We start from the raw sequence: 20,410 nt of genomic DNA on the forward strand, positions 1-20,410 counted from the left end.
ATTTATTGTATTTCACATTTATATTTATACAAAATATATCTTCAAGTTCATATCAGGAAGAATTTGCACTTATTGCCTTTTAATAAGAAATTTTGTTTCCTAATTTAATGAAATGTTAATCTGAAATGAAATGAAGTGGCTCTCTGTTTAAATGGTTTTGATGTTTGGTCTGTTGTTGTTTTGATTGCGGTGTTGCGTTAGCTTCTCACAAATTAATTATTATTTAAAAATTGATTAAGTATTAAAATTCATTGATGTGATGCTTTTAAAGCAAGAACTCTAATTTGTCCTCATATGCCTAATATATTCTATATTTTATTGAGGGTGAGATCTTTGTTTTATATGTGTAATCTTTATTGTTTTCCTGGGAATATATCTCCGTTTTCTTCAACTTTTTAAGGTATTAGAGATCATGTTACAATGAATTAATATTATTTCACACCTTCTTTTTTAGATGTAGTACCGTTTTTATATTATTTGTGAATTTACTAGTTATTAACTAAACTACACAACTAAAAATCATTTTTCCTATATCATCAAGAATTTGATAAAACAATATAAAGTTTAATTAAATTAGTTTAAATATCCTGTTAAATGAAATGTTATTTGTGATGGATGGGTTATCATTAGAAAATAAATTTCAAAATCTTTAAGTGCTACAAATTGCATTGCAAAAATTTGATTGCTATAAAACAATATTAAAACAGAAAAAGAATGCGTTAATAGTTTCTTTCATAATATATATATATATATATTTATAAAAAAATGAAACCAAATAAGTGTTTACTTATTTATTTTTATAAATTTATTATAGTCTCTAAATTACAGGAATAATTATACTCATAGCATAATGTTTGTACAATTTGAAAAAAATCGACTTGAAGAAGCCCCCAGATTATCTAACAATTTAGATTTTTTGACATTACCTTGTATATTTTTGTATAACTATATAGTTACTGTTATAAATGTACTATGAAAACTTCACATGCATTTATGATTTTGTGACTATCACCTTAGATTTTTGCATATTTTAGCCAGTTTTCGACACTTTCAAGTTGAAAACCAAATCTTATTAAATTATTTCATGAAATATTCATATTGTTATTTTTACCAAATGAGGCACTAGCTATTATTCTTAATAGCAGCTGCAAGTAAATATAATATTTATATGATAATGGAACCTATGCAAACATCAAAATATGAATAGCTATATGACTTAAATCTACAACAAGGCTGAGGCCGGATATTTGGATATAAGCTGAATTTATTTTGTTGAAAAGTAAAATTTGATGTGTATTTCAGGCATAATTCTTACATATTTAGCAATTAAAATGCATAATTTTGTAAAAGAAGTTACTTTGGGTGTGAATTTGAAAAAATATTGATAAAAGTTAAGAAATAAATGACTAAATTTTCCCTAAAAATTTTCAAGAAATAATAAAATATAAATAAGTAAGTCTGTTTTTAATGAACCCTCATCATCCAAATTTTGTATCCAAAGTCTTTAGATAATAATTCGAATCATTAACTTTTAAATTGAATTTAAAATGAAATAATTAAAAAAAGGATGTTTTTATTTAGTATATTATTTGATTTATCTCTACTTGAAAATTGTTCTTACGTTGTTTTATCTTTTATATTTCAGACTCATGATACAATAATTAAAAATGAATTTCGAAAGCTATTCGATTCCAAAAATCAATGAATGTGAACCAGCTGTACCTACTCTGAATTCTTTACCAACTTCAAGTCTTTCTAATTCTTACTCAGCCTGTTCTGAAAAGAATGAACTTCATACTTTAACTCTTCCAGAGAATCATGACAATCCAGATAGTCCACCTCCTATTGAATCCAATGATGGAAACAAGTACAAAAACATTTTTGAAAGAACTATTTAAATTGTGGCTTATAGTTGTGTTTAAAACATAAATCTGTTATTTATTTATTTTTTCTTTGTGCATCTGTAATTAGATTACATTTTCTGATTTGTTAATTTTGTTTTTTCTCTGTACTCATTTTTTTTATCATTGTACAGTAGGGAACCGATTATCCGGAACGATCGGGACCATCGCTATTCCGAATAACTGATTTTTCCGATTTTCTGAGTCGATACAAAAAGCCGTTTTAACCCAACTATAAAAAAAACAAAAATAGTTGGAAATAATCTTAAAAAGAAGAAAAAACGATGAAGCAATACACTAATGATTATTTCCAAAATGATGGTAAGGTAAGCATCTTTCAAAAAAGAAAGAAAAATCCTAAAATCTTATGAGAGAAAAAAAAATTTTAAAAAATGGTGGGAAAATTTATCGAATTTCGTTCCGGTTTTTTGGTTTTTTGATTTCCGGATAACGGGTTCTGTACTGTATTTGCTTATGGATTTGTGGGTAATGATTATCCAGATATTTCTCTTATTGAATTGATTTACAGAAACAAGTAAATGCATAATTTTTAATGTTCTTTCATTTTGTATTATTATTTATTTTTGCTCTATAGTTAAGGTATGATTATGGAGAAATATTTCTGTATCAGTACCTGCGTTACTGTTAATTTCCGCTGTGATAACTCTTTGCAGTTCTGACACTGGTGTCTCTTTTATATATATTTTTTTTTTCTTGCTCTCTAATTGCAGGCAAAAATATATTTTTGCATTTTTTTATTTTAAGAAACAGTCTAATGGTTATTTTAAAAAAAATCTAGATTATCGGAATTATATTTATACTAAAATCCTAAAAAACTAGTTAGAAATTTTGTTTTCATTCATATTCAAATATGTATCAATAATTGATTTAATAAACTAAAAAAATTTCAATGATAAATAACTGTTTTCCTTAGATCCAAATAATTGCAAATAAGTGTAAATTTTAAAAATTAATGTTTGAATATGAGCTGTGTTTGGAAAATTTAACCTTTAAGGTTGAAACTGGTGTTTCACACTGTATTTCATTACTATAAATTATTAATATGCTAAATATAATATTTTTCACATATTTTGACCTAAATTAATACAAAATAATGAAAGCATAAAAAGTATGTTTCATAAAATTTCTTTTTTTAAAAAATTATGTGGATTAGCTAAAAATAAACTAGAAAATAAAACATCGCACAATGGAGCATTTCAGAGAGTGAAACTATTAGTTATCACTGGGAGATGAACTTAATATTTTCTTTCAATTTATTCCAAGTGCAAGAAAGTACAAGTGGTTTAAAATTCGCATGTCGTAATAAAAATCCGAGTTTTTAAACCACTCAGGAATGCATTGTAAGAACTGCCAAAAAAATTTTTTTTTAAATAACTTGCATTTATGATGAAATCGGCAAAAACTAAGTATGTCCAAAAATTCTCACTTTAATATGCGATTTGAGTTTCGCCTGTTGTATTAATAAACATTGTAAAAATATTGGATTTTCAAAATCATGTAGAAAAGTGCAACAATATCTGCCTGCCTTTAGAAAAATGAAAAAAATTTAAATAGTCGTTTTGATTCATGAGGAAATCGGCATAAATAAAGCACGTCAAGAAGTGGTCAGCTAAATATGTGATCTATTTACTCATGAGTTGTAATATTGGAATAACTGTCTCAGAATTTTACGAACCACATGGAAATTGGTATTTATAAATGTAAAAAAAAGGGCTGAAACGTCATTTGGATTTATGATGAAATTTGCAAAAATAAAACGATTCAAAAAGTGATATCTCAAATCCGAAATTCTTGCATTGTAATATCATATTATAAATTATTGGGCATTTTAAAACCTTGAGGAATTTCATACCAAAAACCGTTGAAAATCGATCAAGAGACAATATACAGGCTATATACACTATCTGCAGAAACAATACATTCACAATAGAATATGTGCAAATTCAGTGCATCGAAAAGTTTTGACTAAAATGTCTGATTCTTTTCATTATTTTTTTATTTTTCAAAAAATAAAAATTGTTGCTTTCAAAAGGTCCCGCGGGCTGCACATCAATAGTCAGCGGGCCGCAGGTTGTGCACCCCTACCTTAAGAATTAGAACTGAAGTATTTTAAAAATTATACAAAACCTCTCAAAAATGGTTCTTGCTGAAAATTTAATCAGAGTTTTACACATTTAATAACTATACCAATATTAAGAACAAATTATGGTTAGAAATATACATCATACATTGCTGCTTATTTACTATTTTAATTTGTGTTTGATATCTGAACAGTTGTTACTTTTTTGAAATTCTAGTAAATGTTTTCTTTTTCTTAAATTTTTCAGAGTAAATTCTGATGAATGTCATTTGTGCCAATATTGTGACCGTGTTTATCCATCCAGGACAAATCTATCAAGGCATATATTTCGAGTTCATAGAATTCCTGATTCGAATAAAACTCCTGATACTCCTGGTAAAATATCTATGTTATTTGTAAATTTTTCTTTCATTATTTATAAACTCTGGTAATTCTTACATTGTATAAATTTTTGATTTTTTGAAGTTTTTTTTAATAACTTTTGATTTTTTTTCTTAAATAAATCTAAACGAATATTAAAATATTTTAATTAATGGTAAATAAATTTTAATTGTTTAGAATTATGTGTAGTTATTAATTTTTAAAGATTTAGTAATGCAACAATTTGATATTATGTCCTTCTTAAAATAAATAATTTCTTTGTATACGTTTTTCCTTTGGGTTTAATAATCATGAATTTCTATTTTCAGGTATAATATGTTATGGTATAATAAGTTAATATGGAATTTGTGAATATAATTAATGAAATTTTCATAAATAACTTTGGAGCCTTTTCTTTAATAATGCCTAAACATTTGTTCCCATGTTTCAGTATTAATTACTTTTTTATTCCTATAAAACTCATGAAAATTGCTTAACTATACTGGGTCTTAGAATATCACTACTAGTTATAAGCATAACGCTCATTGTAAATATTAATTAACTGCTTATTATAATATAAAATTTTATAAACATTACATAGTATTTAGTATTCTTTAATTACTACAGAATATGTTATTTTTCTTTTTAAGTTATCTGAGTTTGATTTCATTACTTTAATGCTCTATACCAGGGATGGGCAAACTTTTTTGGTCGAGGGTAAAATATCGAGGAAAAAAGTTCGGTGGGCCGAGTAGATACTTCTAAAAAAAACGTATACAAGCTTTAATTTAAATACTTAATGAAATTGCGATTTCATTTTTAAAAGTTCCTTATATTAAGGTTTGAAGTGAGATGTGCTTATTTTAAGAAACGAGGCTAAATGCTTGCCTGTTAGTCTACTTCTGAAAGGATTTCTTATAAGGTTTAATAGTTGAAAACACTTGTTCACATATATAAGATGAAGCAAACATAGTCCTGATTTTCTTGGTTTTACAATGACATGATATGTGTGCAGTCTTTCCATACGCAATAAATAATGTTACAACTCGTGCCGGCAGAAAAATCTACTCCTTCGAGCTTAAAATTTCGCGGTCTACCACATGTGAAGTACAATTCACCTATACTAGTTTCCATATGTGTGCTCCTCGAGAAAGACAAATGCTCGTTGGAGCCAATCTACGGCTATTCTATAAAGAACTTCTGCTTTCAACATTTTATATTGAAGCTGTCTGTATTCCATCTTGTATTATCCATGTTGTACTATTTCCATCAATTTATATTTTGTAGAACAAAAATAGGGAAAGTAAAAAGGTCATCAGTAGCTTTAAACATAGTAGACAAGAAAATGGATATATAATGTATCTTGTTTATATTCACCACGGATCGGCAAGTTAAAATTCAATCCGCGGGCCGGATAAAACCTTCTAGCGGGCCGTAGTTTGCCCATCCCTGCTCTATACAATTACCTGTGATAGAATATAATTTTAAAATGTGTTACTGAATCGCTTCTTCGTGAAAGGTTTTCTGTGATTATGTAAAAGTACATAATTCAAGATATTAGTCATTTCTTTCAAATATTGTATATTTTTTAAAAAAGCATTAACATAACCTGCCAATTTAAGCAACTGTTATGTATTGCAAAACAAATTCACAAAGTTATTTTTTTAAATACTATTATTATACATTAAAACAACTGTTATACATTGTGTTTTATTACAGTTACTTTAACTGTTAGTGGCTGCAATTAAAGCAACTATTTTATTATTGCTAAGCAAATTCATATGTTTGGTTCTAATTATGAATTCCAATGGAATTCTAATTATATAATTTTGTATCCAATGGGCTATCAGCATTTTCAAACTTAAAAATAATCTTCGTTACAATTTGCATTTTATTTTTGTTTTGCCAATGCTTAATGACAGCAAAAGTTACTTACTGTCGTAATAAAAAAACAGGTTAACTTTATGCTGCTATTTTCTGTATAAAATTAAAGCTGTAAAAAGAGCACAAATAATGTAACATATACAGTCATAGGATCATCCCTTACATTTCAAAATTTTAAAGGAAAATGAATTTCCAAACATTCAGAAAAAAATGGATTGCTAAAATCATCATCATGGTTGGCCACACATGGCATAGTGGGCCAATGCCTTCCTCTAAAGATTTCTCCACAACGTTTTCTGATTTATCTTTGATCTCCAATTGATTGTAGAAAAATCAGATTCCACCGAGTCAGCCCATCTCAACCGTGGCCTTCCCCGCTATCTTGTTCCAGTGAGTCTAAAAAGCAATATCTTTTCTATTGTATTTTCGTCACTAATTCGAATCGCTTAGACCATCCAATTCATTCTATTTATTTTAATGTATTTAATAATATCTGGTTGCTTATAAATCTGGATTGCTGAAATATTACTAGCTAAATTATTAAAGTGTTTAAAAATGTGAAATGTGTCTAATTCAGTTGATAAAAAGCAGGGGTTGATAATTTTAGCAGAAGAAAATTCAAAATTTTTGTTATTGTACTTACAAAAAATTTTAAAAAAATTTTTTTACGAATAAAACTGCATAAAATTTCTTTTTTCAGCTGCTGATTCGAGAGGAGCGGTTTGTTATGAAGAAGGGTGTAATAATGAAAAGTTTAAAAGCACTACTGAATTACGCAATCATCTTGTAAATAAGCATAACTTCATTTTTCAAGTCATCAAAAATGTGCTGGACACTGAACAAGATTTCATAACATGGAAAAAGAATGTAGAAGAAGCATGCAATATTAAATGGGTTAAACAGGCTGCTAAAAAGAAGGCATCTGGCTGCACTGTTGTAACTTACATTTGTCATAGAAGTGGTAAATTTCGTAGTAGTGGTGCTCGAAGAAGGGCCCTAAAATCATGTAAAATAGGTCATTTTTGTACAGCATATCTAAAAGTAGTTATTTTGGAAGATAATAAAGGTTATCAAGTTGAGTTATATCCTGATCATTATGGACACGATGTCTCCACCTCTGAAGATAAGAAAGTTAAAGTTCAAGTAAGTTTTCAGCACTCATTAAGAAAAAAATATGTTAGGATAGGATAAGAACAAATGTAACTTTATATTTGTTCTATTTATCATCCATTTGCATAAAATCAGGATTGAGATAATTTATTAAGTTAAGATATGAATCAATCTGAAAGTTTAAAGCAACTTAAGTAAAATTTTGATATATTCAGCACAAAAAACTTATTTTTTTAGTTGACATTTTATTGACTTTTAAACTTTCATTAAGTGAATTTGAAATGTATTGCATGGAATTTTTAGAACCAAATTTTGTATGTAAATAGGTTAAAAATATTATGTAGCAAATCATTGGAGGAATAGCTTTGTATTTAAATTACTATTCAGTCTAAGTTATTTTAAGAACAACTGTCTACAAATTTAAAAATTTACCATCAACAATACTGTACAAGTAGTTTTTTATTGCTTTTCAGATATTAAATAGAAAGTTAATTTAAGCAACTTTAATCATCTAAACATTTATTATCATTTATAAGAATTAATGTACTTAAAAACTATTTATGGTTTTGTTTAAATTGGAAATATTAACTTTACATAATTAAAAAAGTACTTCTTCAAATGTTAACTATTTTTTATATTTTGAACATGAAACTAACTTTTATTATGGAAAATACATTACATTTTAAAAATCGTAAAATACTTAACAAATTTTATAATCCATTGAGCATTTTTTTTTTTCCTTTTAAAGATAATTTGTTTTATTACAGGTTGCCAAATGCTTGAATAATCCAATTAGAGGTATTCTTATCAGTACAACTGGTGTTCTGTTTGAAAATGGGAAATATGAAGCTATTAAAGGTTCTGTAATTGCTGTTGAAAGGTATATTATTTTGTTTGTTTGCATATTCCTTTTCCTATGTGCTATTAAATTGATTATTCTTTTTTAAAGTAGAATTCTTTTTATGCATAGAAAAGTTAAAAATGTGTTTATTTAAATAAATATTTTACTGCTCTGAAAATAGTAAATATTCTAATGTAAAAATATAATACTTTAATCATAAATCGACTTATTTCTTAGAATTTAATGCATGCTCTGTATACTCTTACAGTAGAATATAAATTTCATTTTTGAAAGACAGCATCTATATTTACAGACAAGCAGGTTTTACCATAAAATATGTTATTTTTCTTTTTGAGTTAGACAATTCAATGCTATTATTAGCATAATAATAATTCAATAAGCCATCAGAAATAATTTAAATGTCTGTTTTGTTTCATAATATCAGTTATTCCACAGACTTAGGAAAATGCAGATTCTTAAAACCACATATTCTATAATTTGGATTCTTTTTTACTATAAGTGAGCCTTATTTATGATATGAATTTGCTACCTCTTTATTTATCAATTAATATTCACATTTATACTATTATTTTTTCTATTCATAAACAAAACATAGGATTTCAAATCAAAAGAGTTAATATTTAAGCTATTAAGGCTTTTAATTAGGACTGACCAAACACCTGCATCAAGGAAAAGCAATGATGCAATTTGTCCCTCAGAATCATTCAAATTTGTTTCTACAGCTATTATGACAACAAAAAAAAAATAATAGTTTTTGATACGTATTATTTCGATTTTTATTTTCCATATAAAAGTCAGCTGGTACACTGCTTTTTTCCCCCTCTGTTGGATAATTATTTACCTTAAAGGAAGCATCATAACTCATTTTTTTGCATCCCTTTTCTGACTTTTGAAGCATTTGAAAGGGGTTATAGTGAGTAAACAAATTCGCTGAATTATCAATTCAGTGAATATATCATTGACTATATTAATCTATGTGCATTCTCATTCTTTGCAATCCAATACCCTAAAATTCCCAAAGAAAACCTAAATGTTTATATTGGAATAAAACTGTACAATAAAAGGTAGTTTTTGTTTTGATTTCAGGTTAAGACAACTTGGTATTACTATTAGATTCATCACAAATGATTCACGGAGAACTCCCAGTGACCTAGTGAAAAAGTTGCAGACATTAGGTTTCAGCGTATTTGAAGAAGAAATTTGTTCCCCTATACCTGTGGTCATTAGTACTTTACTAACTTTAAATTTAAGACCTTATTTGATGGTTCATCAAGGTAAGGATTAAAAAAAGAAAGGTTGTTGGCAATACAATGGAATCAAACACTGTTTCTAACTAAAAATGTGTTTTTGTTGTAGATATAAAACCTGCCTTTGAAAAATTAGATCAGTCCTCTCCTAATTGTGTTGTAATTGGTGATTTGGGTGGAAATGTTTCTGCAGAAATGTTTAATAAAGCTTATAATGTTTTAACTTCCTCTCCTAGCCCTGTTCTTGTTAAGTTAGGGAATGAGTAAGTATGCTTTGGAATAATATATATTTTACATTATTTTTTTCACCAAAGACAATAATTTTGCCTTATGTATTATAAATAATACATTATATACAGTGTTTTCATCGTAGAAAAAAAAATGGGTGAGAAATTCTCACTCTTTCTCAAAAACAGGGTGAGATTTCAAAAAGTTAAGTGAGATTTCTAAAAATGAAAAATAATAAAAAAACACGCAAAGAGACTTGGAAAAAAATCATTTCTTTAATTTTAATACATTTTTAACATCTTCTAATTTTTAAAGCATTGAATATTCTTGCTGCACATCATATGGAAAATGTTCTACGTCTACTTTTTTATCAGCTATTCTCATTAGGTTGCTCAAATGCATATTTGTTTCGTTTTGATCGTTTCTACCCACATTTGTTTCATTTTCATTTGTCCGTTTCGGAGTAGAAGATATTGGCTTTACAAGGTATTTGTCCATCTTACATTAACGAGCAAAAAATTTGAACGTCTTACATGAAGAAACCTTACCTACGGTAAACACGTGGTTGCAGAGAAATGCGTTCTGAAAGAGGTTCCGTGGTTCGGAAGGATGGTGTTCTGTTGTTCTTAAAGGTTCTGAACAATACTGGTAAATAGGGAAGCTAGATAATGGGACAGATGTTGAAAATAATAAAAGATCCAGGAAGAAAAGTGAAACGAATTTTATTCTAAATGGCGCAAATGAGAAATTTTTTTCAAAATGCGAGAAATTCGCAAATTTTGAAATTGGTTTATAGAATGCGTGAATTTCTCGCGGTAATCATTTTTTACTGCGAGAAAAGAAAAAAATTTGCGAGATACTCGCGCTGTAGTGAAAACACTGATAAACATGGTGCGTAGCGTTTTTAAAAAGTGCTTAAAGGAGCTTATTTTTTATTTTCGTTTTTCAAAAGCCCTTAAAGGTGCTTTTATTGGGTGTATTTAAAAAGTGTTTAATTTTCCCTTTTCGAAAATCAAATTTTTTCTTTACCGTGTAGATTTTTGCAACGTATTATGCAAAAGCGTGGTTTTTCACATTGTTCTATTCAACGTTTTCACAATTCCTTCGAAGACAATGCATTTTGGCTTACCATCGGTCCGTTGGGTATAAAAGCGCCATTCATTGTACATGTTTGATGAAATAATTTTGGGTCCACATGTACATATACTGAGCTGGGTTCCGTGAGATTCTTACACTGTCGCTTGCAACTCTGCTGCGTTTTGCAAGATATTCTCAATTTCAGACTTCATTTCCACCCTCTGAAATTGAACCGAAAAATCTCTCAATCTTTTTATGATGGCAAATATAATCACGAAAAGAGTTCTTTCTCAGAAACTGGTTATTTTATCATGATCATGTAAAGTCTTTGAAAACTGTTTTGCATTTTGTTAGCGTATATGGTGCTTAAAAATATTCTTTTAGTGCTTAAAAAGTACTTAAAAGGTGCTTATTTTTTGATGAAAGATTTGACTACGCACCCTGATATGTTATTATAAAACAAATTATCATGTAAAATTTTTATTTGAGAATATTTTTCTATTGTATTCTAAAAATCTTTTATACTATTTCTTGCTTTGTTTATGGAGATTGTTTTTTATACTAAAGTTATTGTGAAAGTCAGATTTGTTTAATATTGCCATACACATAATTCTTTTAACAAATGTTCAAAACCCATTAAACAGTTTCACTATTAACTAAATACAATTTAAAATGACAATTGATAATGTGTGTTGAAATTATTGTCGTAATTTCTTTTTTTCAATGCTGCTATTAGTCTATTAGTGTATGCTGAACATCTACATTTATCATGTGAGAATAATAATGTTTAACAAAAATACTTTATTCACAACGGGTGGATGCAGAGTGTCAACATTTTCCAGTGTAAGTGTGACCTTATATTTAACAATTATTTTAGACACTCAATGAAGTAATGTGTAAATGTCAACATATGACTGGAAAATGTTGACCTACCTTAATTTTAGTATTTTACAATGACTCGGGCAAAGTTTAGTAAGATCAAAAGTTTAAATTTTAATCCAAGTTCTTTTTCTTTATTTCCATTGACTTTTAATATGTGAGATTTTTTTTTATCAATAAATATTTTCCAAATATATAATTACAAAACAATAAAGCTCAACAACAATGATACAAAGTTAAATTTTAAAAAATAATTTTGAATCACACTATTAAAATATCTCAAAGTACATTAAAAGATATTAGTCATCTTCATCTCTATCAAAATTTAAACAATAGAACTGAAAAGTATATTTGCAGCCTTTTAATATATTTTTGCCAAAATTGGATATACCCTTTATTGTGCTTTTATCAATTGCAGCAAATTAAAAACAAAATTGAGAAATTAGGGACGTAATTAATAAATCAAAATTGTCTGACTTTAAAATTAATAAAATTGAAATGTACCACAGTTAATGACATTTGTTGAATTTAAGAATAGTTTTATCTAATTTTATTTTGATAAAATTATTCTTCATGAATTTGACACAAATTGATTGGATTAAATTTTGATGTAATAGACTCTATGTGCATTTAAAGGGTAATGGCTAATATAAGAATAAGCCACATCTTTAAATTTCCATTTAACATTTTCAATAAAAAAAACATCACAATTTCAATGTAGGCTATATAATGTTCTTCGTTATTGTACTACTATCTTGAACAAATTTCAAAAACGTGTAAAGTATCTGTCTGGAAACAATACTAAGGAATAGTAACTTGAACAAATTTCAAAAACGTGTAAAGTATCTGCCTGGAAACAATACTAAGGAATAGTTTGATGTAAAAATTTCATCTATGGAAAAAGTGTTGCATATCATTACATTACCCAAAGCTCTTAATTTCAAAGTGTGTTTTTTTTAGTCTTACATATTTCTAAAATCCACCAAATCTTGTAGGAATATATTATTTATTTGATTATTTATATTAATTAAATAAAACTATATGTTAAAAGTATTAATAATTTTTTTTTCATTTGCTTTTTAGAAAATACTACAAAGAAAAAAATGAATTGGTTCTTGGTGCTGCATCTTACGCTGCTGCTCTAGAAGTAATACCTTTATCTTATTTATTTAGCTTCAATTCAATTTGTCTCTACTTTTTTTCTGTATTTAGTTTAATCAAATGTTATTATTATTTATTTTAATTATTTTTTTCAATTTCCATACATTTAACTTTTTTATACCTATAATTTCAATTTTATGAAACAGGGATACCCGTGCCCAACGTATGGGCTGAAATAAGCTCGCAAAGCCCTCTAACTTGGTCCCTTTAATGAAGCCCTTTAACTGTCTCAAACATTAATAAATATAAAAGAAAGAAAAATATTTCTTCAGTTGTGTTCTGTACTGATCATTATCAATATATTGTAGAGTATTGGATTACAACCATTTCATTCTGCTAACGGTATTAGGTTCAGTTCATGTAAATTTTTGAAATAAAATGAAAAGAAAGTGATTTAAAATTGTGTTTATTTTAATGATTTAGGGTTGCATGTTTTTTATAAGAAGAGCATTAAATTCAATATTAAAAGCAAGAAAAGTTATTAAGTGAAGTTTGAAAAAATTTCTCTGGGTGTTCCAGGTTTGGCTGACCACCCAGCCAGAACATCTACTCCAGATCCCAAAGTCAAGAAAACTTGGTTGGGCACCGTTGGTTTTTACCCTCTATGAGCTGATGCTGCACTGAGTTAAGTTTAGTTTAGACAAAAATTAACAGTAAATATGTAATCTTCACAACTATGATGAAGAAAAACAACAAACTGTCCCTTTATACTTAATTGACAGTGATTGGCCGATAGTTTTAGATACTTTTATTATTTCATGCTGACCCAGGTTGGTTTTTAGTGGTCCTTGCCCTTTGTACTATGTATTATTAATTTCTAGCTGTAGTGATTAAAAAAATTTCCTAACGTTTTCCATCATAGAATCTAGATTTTTTTTCCATGTTTAACTATCAGATTGGATTATCAATCTGAGTAATCTATAACATGTTGCCAATTAGTTTGTAATTTATGCAATTATAAATTGTTTTCTTTTCTAAAGGGATGTAAAATATAAAATGTAAAATATTTATTTTAGTATGCATGCAGTACTGAAGCTATGGTTGTTGGAAAGCCTTGCTATGATTTTATAACGAGTGCTGTGAATGGTATGGGAATATGCCCCCAGGAGGTTTGTAAATTTTATATATTTTCAACATTTTATACTCATTCAAATGAATTAGTTTTCTTAAAACAATGAATTTAGTTTAGAAATTAGTTTTGTCTGAATTTATTAATTTCTTTTTATATTTTTACACAGTAAATCCATTTAATATTTTTAACTTCGGCATTGGAAAAAGTTATTAATTCTAGTTAATATTGAAACGAAATGTGTTCCATAGTTAAAAACTGTTTAACTTGTGAATGAAAGAATTATTTATTTCTTTAAGATAATCATGGTTGGTGATGACATTGAAAATGATATACAAGCAGCCCAAAGATGTGGTATGAGAGCTATTCTAGTCAGGACCGGAAAATTTAGGTAAGTTTCAATAAGAACTGGTTTATTTCTTTTAAAGTATCAAAAGAAATTTGGAATTGTGCAATATTTTGAATGATTCATGCCTGTTTTATGATAAGTTATCTTTATTTTAAAATTGCTAAAAGCAGTGCTTTCTGTGTTTAAAGTATAGATGAATGTAAGGCAATAGTATAGATTTTTCCAGTTCCAGTTTCCATCTTTTTAAAAGGAGTTTGTTACTCAAAAATTTACATGTGTTGTATCTATTATTTAAGATTAACATCTCGATCATACAGGTTTAAAATTAGAATACAACATATGAAGGAAAAATAGAAAAATACCACCCTGTGGCAAGCCCTCATTCTTCTCATAGTTACTAAAGGTGGAAACTTATGTGAATAAATCAAAAGAAAAATCTTCTGTTGCTCCAACTTTTGCGATTGAGCTAAAGGTCTCCATTCATAGGTTGTGGGCCGTTGGGGGAATCCATCTCTGGTTGAGGTGCACGCTATCCTTGTAGTGGTACAATTTAATAATTATAAAATTACTGGCCATATTACAACTTGATTGTTATTAACTGTTTACTGTATTACTTGATGCATAACAGATGTTTGTTCTGCAAAATCATTTTTTGAAGTGATATGACGACCTACAGGGTGTAATTCCCCTACAACATAATCCAAAATTTGAATAGTTGTTGTCCATATTAACTTAGGTTTCCTTTGGCCAGATTTTTAATTTTTTAAAGATTTCAAGTCATTATGAACTGCTTTAACAACCTGCAAAGTGTAATTTTCATTCAGTTGTTATCCATAACAGCCTATGTTGTGGTGTAATTACACCAGAATTATGGTGGATTTCGGCTTGGCCAGAGTTTTGGTGATTTCATGTCTTTCTAAACTGTTACACCCAATTTCATCCAAAATTTTAACAGTTATAGTGCATAACAATTTAGGTTTCTACTTACCTGATATTTGTACAGGGTTATGTCAAGTTATTCTGTTATTAGTTTTTATCATATGGTTAAATACTAATAATTGTTAAATTTTGTACAAAAAATTTCTTATTATTGCTTTAATGTCAAAATGTCTTTAAGTAATATGAATTAAGTCTTAACTTCTTATTCAAGTTTTTTGATAACTTTATTTAAACATTTTTTTTTTATCAATTTTATTTTTAATCATAATCTTATTTTTCATCATAATCATATTTGTTCTTTTAAAGATAATTTTAAGCATTCTGAAATTTTTTAAGAGATTGGGTCACACTAGCAGCTATAAAAATAAGCATATTTTGAGAATTTTGTTTCTGCAAGACAACAGATCATAAATCAAAAATTTGAAGAAAAAAATGCTCATTATTATGCACTTGGTGAACCGTAAATATTAATTTTTGTGGAACTATATAAAACATATTGGTGACCATATAGCATTTCTTCATTTAGCCAATCTTTTCGAAAGGTGTATGGCCAATTGAATAACGCCTGCAATTTTTTATGCAAAATGAAAAGCAAAAAAAAAAATTTGATTATTTTTGTGAATAGGTTACAAAAACTGTAAGTTTTTTTTAATATATATATATTTAACAGTTGGGCAAAAGTATCAAATTCTTTAAAAAAATATATTTAGAATTACTAAAAAGTTGTAAAAGAGAAAAAAAACTACACTAATATTAAACAATGAGAGGTGCTTTCATAAATAGTGTTATTATAAATATACAGTTAAAATTTGAAGTCAATCACTGAAGAATGCCAAGTTATGACTTGAAATTTATAGCTTTAAGGTATATGCTTTTGAAGTTTTCTAAATGCATCTAGTGGACTTAAAAGACTGGTAAAAAATTCAGATTTTAGTACTTATATACCAGGGGTTTGCAACTTACAAATTAAAAGAAGTAGATTTTTAAAAATATTTAATTGTTATTAATAATATTTTTAAAAATATTAAATAAATAATAAAAATTCAGGCTACAATAACTATAATGTGCAACTATGCATTAAACAATTAATGTGCCACAGATATCTAATTGTTAATATATAAAACTTTAAAAGGGTTGGGATTAAAAATTACATAGTAGCACACAAAATGTTCAATGAGAAAATTGAGGTTTGTCTGCTGCAACCACCAGAGAATAGATATTTACATTTTAAATTTAAACTTTACAAATGTGTGTGTGAATATTTTCGTCCTTAATGAGTGGTTTTAAAAAGTTAAATCGGAGGATTTCTTCAAGAAAATTTCTGATACGCACATACTAGATTATATTCACAAAATACAGAAAAAATCAAATAAGAAAGAGCAACATACGCGATTATTTTTGTATTTGAATAAATATTTTCTTCAATGCAAAACCTGAGAATAAAATTTTTTGCACCGTTGGTATGATAAATTTCCCAAAAACGAAGAAATTAGGTTTTTATTAACGAGAAGAATATTTTAAACCCATATAGATTTTCAACGAAAATTGTCCGCAAAAAATGACACTAATATATTTTAGTTCGCGGACCACAAAAGAAGGCTTCGCGGGTCGCCAGTTGGAAACCCCTGTTATATACTTTTTCCTCACATAAAATTTTCGGTGGATTGTTTTAAGGTATTAAGGCTTCTTTTAAGCAAAAAAAAAAAGAGAAATTTTTTTTCTCCAAAGTCCTTAAGTAGCCTAACATTTTTTTGCATGAGGGGATCTTAACTTATTGGTACCTGCTCGTGCCAAACACCATGACTGAGGCCCAAAAGACTCTATACATACGTATTTAAAATGTGTGTATATATAATTTTATATATATATATATANATATAAATATATGTATGTATGTATGTATGTATGTATGTATGAGAGGTGCCAACTTGCTCCGGACAGCAAATATATATTTTAAAGTGGTAGCTTATCAATTTCATATCTTGGATTAGTAAATTCAATTCAATAGATTTTTAGCCACCACTGTTTCTAAATAATTCATAGGTTTATATAATTAGCCACTTCATGAATCTTTTGTCATGCTATACCTTTTAAAAAGCAAGCAAAAATAGTCAAATATTTGCAAAATTTACTTTGCCATTTTTCTAATTAATTTGGCTTGTCCGGAGCAGTTGGCATCTCTGTATATATATATATATATAACACGAAAAGGATAAAAAGAAAAAGAGAAAAATGAAGAAACGTAACGAAAATTGATAAGTTTTATTTACTGGGCATAAGCTGCAAGTTTATAGAACTCATAAAATAAGCTCAGAAAGTAGAGAAAACATGGGAAAAAATTACAGAAAATGGAAAGAGAAGAAAATTATTGAAATAAAATAACATAATTTAAAAAAGAAAAAATTTCTCCGGATTTTTATTGAAAAAATTTTTGAAAAATTATTTTATTTTATTTTAATAATTTTGTTCTTCTCTTTTCATTTTTCTGTAATTTTTTCCATGTTCGAGCTACATCTTTACAGTTTGTCCTACTCTATGAAAAATTTTCATCAAAATGTGTCGACTTTTTGGTGCAATTATTTATACGGAAATTTTCCTATGCATGATGTTTTAATGTCATTATCTATAATTTGTTTTTTAATATAATTGATGGTTTTTTAGACCAGATGATGCAAAACATGAAGTCATCAAACCTGATACAATAGTTAAAAATCTTGCTCACCTAGTCGACATGCTAGTTCTTAAATCTAGGCGTGAGAACTCTACTAAGTGTTCTTCTGATAGCATTCCTAAATATCCTCCAGAGCAGTGCAAAAAAACAATGAACAGAACTTCAAAACCTATGGAACAACAACCTCAAATTCCACCACCACCACCCGCAACAACATATGATGTTTATCCTTACTTATACCGTTCAGATGGCAGCTAATATTTATTTTAAGCTTAGAAGAAAAAAAATTTAAGCTAATTTTACCATATCTTTGTTTGTATAAATCCTAAATTTTCCTATATTCAGCAATAATTTTATAATATTTTAATTATTCTAAGAATTGTCCTCGTCTTATCTACAAAAAACTTTTTGAAGCTGAGAATATTTTTCCAATAATAATTGCATTATTTACTGCTAAACTGTCTCTAAATCAAAAAAAAAGTTTCTAGATTGGTTTTACCATATCTTTGTTTGTAAATCCTAAATTTCCCGGTGTTCAACAATAATCTGATACAATTTTAATTTTTCTGAGCATTACACTAGCCTTATCTACAAAATACTGTAGGAAGCTAAAAGTATTTTTCCATTAATAATTGAATTATCTACTGCTAAATTGTCTCTAAATCAAAAAATTATTTCTAGGCTGGTTTTACTATATCTTTGTTTGTAAATCCTAAATTCCCCGGTGATCAGCAATAATCTGATACAATTTTAATTATTCTGAGAATTATTCTAGCCTTATCTGCTAAACACTGTATAAAGCTACAAATATTTTTCCAATAGTAATTGCATCATCTACTGCTAAATTGTCTCTAATTCAAAAAAAAATTTCTTGATTGGTTTTACCATATCTTTGTTTGTAAATTCTAAATTTCCCAGTGTTCAGTAATAATCTTATACTATTTTAATTTTTCTGAGAGCTGTCCTAGCTTTAACTTATCTACAAAAAGCTGTAGAAAGCAAAAATATTTTTTAGACGATAACTGTATTATCTACTGTTAAATTGTCTCTAAGTCAACACTGTAATGACTATGACTTGTTATAAATTCAAAAAGTGATCAGAATGTAATAGTATTTTAAAACCCAACCATGGAACTAGCAATACTAAATAGCATTTGATGCTAAATGCCTTTATGATGATTCATTGATATGAACTGTCACTTTATGGTAAAGAAAAAATTTATTTTGTTTTACAATAAAACTGCTTTCAAATAAGTTTTTTTTTTTTTAACATGCATTCATGTTTTTGCTAAATTTCAATCATAATGTATTATTTCAATATTTGTTACTCTCAAACTGAAAATTTCTGTGAATTGAACTTTTAATTTTAAAAACTAAGCAATGTTATTTCTCAATTAAACATATTTTCTTTTAATGACTACTTACTATATAATAATTGTTATATAATAATTGTTTGGTAGAATTGGAATTTGTCATAATAAAATGTTACACAAGCAGTTACTATTATATTACAGTTTTTTAATATTTAAATATTAAATTTTTTTCTCCATTTTCAATATTTAACTTGATTAAAGATGTTTAAAAGATTTCTGCTGCTGAGATTTCGGAAGTTCCTCTTTTATATTGCTCAAAATATATTAAGCAATATATATACAAGTAAATTATTTTTTGTAATTTGAATTTTTTGTCTAAAATATTTATTAAATGGATTCATTTCTAAAAATATATTTTAGAAAATCTATGCTTTATTATAAGAACAACCAATGTCTATATTTCAAAATATGATATATTGATCTTTTCATGATATATTGATTCAAGAAAGGTGATTCTTTTTTTCTGATAAAAATAAGAGGCAATTCTTTTCATTGAACATTAACTTTAGTTGTTTGTACACTAAGTTTAAGAAGAACCTGAGTTATTTTCTATTAGTACAATCTGCTATATACCAATGCAATAATTAATGATAAAAAGAACTTTGTTATGAAGCAATATATAACTATTAAAATATTTAGTTGGTAGTTTTAATAATATTAAATTAAAAAAGCTAATATTTAAAAGTATGCTTCTTATTATGTATATCACAGATAATTTAATTGTACATTAATAATTTTAAATTCTACTCAATTTAAGAAATTAATAAGTAACTGAATGCTATTTTAATTATAAAATTGTTTATAGTGATATGTTTAATTTTTTTGTTATGAATGATTATATTAAAATAATTTGAGTCATATGTGTACATACTAATCATATTGTATTATTTTTGTAAGCATATGTACAAAGTATTCAATGTATATTCATTATTATGCTTGTCTCATTTTCATTCATTGTGTTAGTCTTGTATGAATGAAATTTACTTAAAAGAAAAAATGAGAAGTGAAGAATGGAATAAAAATAATGAATGTTTTTAGAATTGGGATATTTCTTCATCTTTCATACTCTAGGTGAAACAAATTACAAATTTGTTGAAATGTAGAAGTAGATCTAGTTGGAGATTAAGGTTCAGTCTGGCTAACACCAAAGAATTTAAGTGACTAAAATAATGATTCTGTTTTTTAAGTTATAAGATCTA

At 27.1% G+C, this 20,410-nt stretch overlaps 1 protein-coding gene across 2 annotated transcripts; it reads left to right on the plus strand.

Moving 5' to 3' along the window:
* Positions 1-140: 140 nt before the first annotated feature.
* On the plus strand, positions 141-20,251 carry LOC107456884 (uncharacterized). 2 transcript variants are annotated; one of them, XM_043039577.2, is made up of 11 exons: positions 141-324; positions 1,646-1,867; positions 4,250-4,377; positions 6,947-7,389; positions 8,124-8,236; positions 9,305-9,492; positions 9,575-9,728; positions 12,733-12,796; positions 13,827-13,919; positions 14,179-14,270; positions 17,829-20,251. In XM_043039577.2, exons 2-11 carry the CDS (start codon positions 1,668-1,670, stop codon positions 18,094-18,096), a joined length of 1,743 nt encoding a protein of 580 aa, XP_042895511.1. In that variant the 5' UTR covers positions 141-324; positions 1,646-1,667; the 3' UTR covers positions 18,097-20,251. The 2 variants fall into 2 exon arrangements, with proteins under 2 accessions (XP_042895511.1, XP_042895556.1); XM_043039622.2 differs by having other exon boundaries at positions 142-400.
* Positions 20,252-20,410: the final 159 nt, after the last annotated feature.

Source organism: Parasteatoda tepidariorum, chromosome 10, assembly GCF_043381705.1.
Source record: "Parasteatoda tepidariorum isolate YZ-2023 chromosome 10, CAS_Ptep_4.0, whole genome shotgun sequence".
NCBI lineage: Eukaryota > Metazoa > Arthropoda > Arachnida > Araneae > Theridiidae > Parasteatoda > Parasteatoda tepidariorum.